General features: G+C 61.0%; 1 protein-coding gene across 1 annotated transcript in view; it reads left to right on the top strand.

The window, feature by feature from the left end:
• The window catches only part of KRT3 (keratin 3), a 6,194-nt gene extending 5,803 nt beyond the window's left edge, over positions 1-391 (top strand). Inside the window, 1 exon segment of the mRNA XM_034644789.1 lies at positions 361-391. Within this exon segment, the coding sequence (XP_034500680.1) occupies positions 361-391 (31 nt within the window).
• The last annotated feature ends 227 nt before the right edge of the window (positions 392-618 follow it).

Here is a 618-nt window from a genome sequence, read left to right as displayed (position 1 = left end):
CCCACCCCAGCTCCGCCCCCTCCCGGGCCGCTCTTTGGGGCTACAAGACCCGAGCCTCGGGCTCCTCCATCCGGACCCCCGGCCGAGCGCAGCCTTGAGAATTTCAGGCTCCCGTCGGTGCCTGATTGTCCAGGTGTGGTTTCAGCCACCACCTTGTCCTGCCCTTGGGGTCCCCTCCCTAGGGGGAATGGTCACCAGTTCTGATGTATATGACACACGGATCCCTCTGCCAACCGTTCTGTCGCCAATAAAGTGCATTGTGTTTCACATCAGGCCTCTGGGTCCTCCCTGGCCACCTTTCCCCCCCACCGGACTGACTCCTGTCACCCTCTCCCAGTGGGCTGTGCTGTCTGTCCGCAGAACAGCTGAAGTGCTGGTCCTCTGCCTCTAAGGCAGTCACTCCCTACTGTCCACCTTATGGGATCGAAATGGGCAAGATCTGGTGGTTCATGTATTGTTTGAGCACGGCGGGGGGAGGGGCAGGGGCTGGCTGAGGGTGGGGGTGGGGCACACACTCCAGGAGCTTGCATTGCCTCCCAGTTCTTAGAGGGGAAGGTGGGACCTTACAGATATCCACCTCCCCCTTTGCCTTCCCTCATTTGGGGGAACCTGAGAGGG

Source organism: Ailuropoda melanoleuca, chromosome 16 (assembly GCF_002007445.2).
Source record: "Ailuropoda melanoleuca isolate Jingjing chromosome 16, ASM200744v2, whole genome shotgun sequence".
In the NCBI taxonomy this organism is placed as follows: domain Eukaryota; kingdom Metazoa; phylum Chordata; class Mammalia; order Carnivora; family Ursidae; genus Ailuropoda; species Ailuropoda melanoleuca.
Note: the sequence above shows the minus strand (reverse complement) of the source record. Positions and strands in the feature narration are given on the sequence as shown.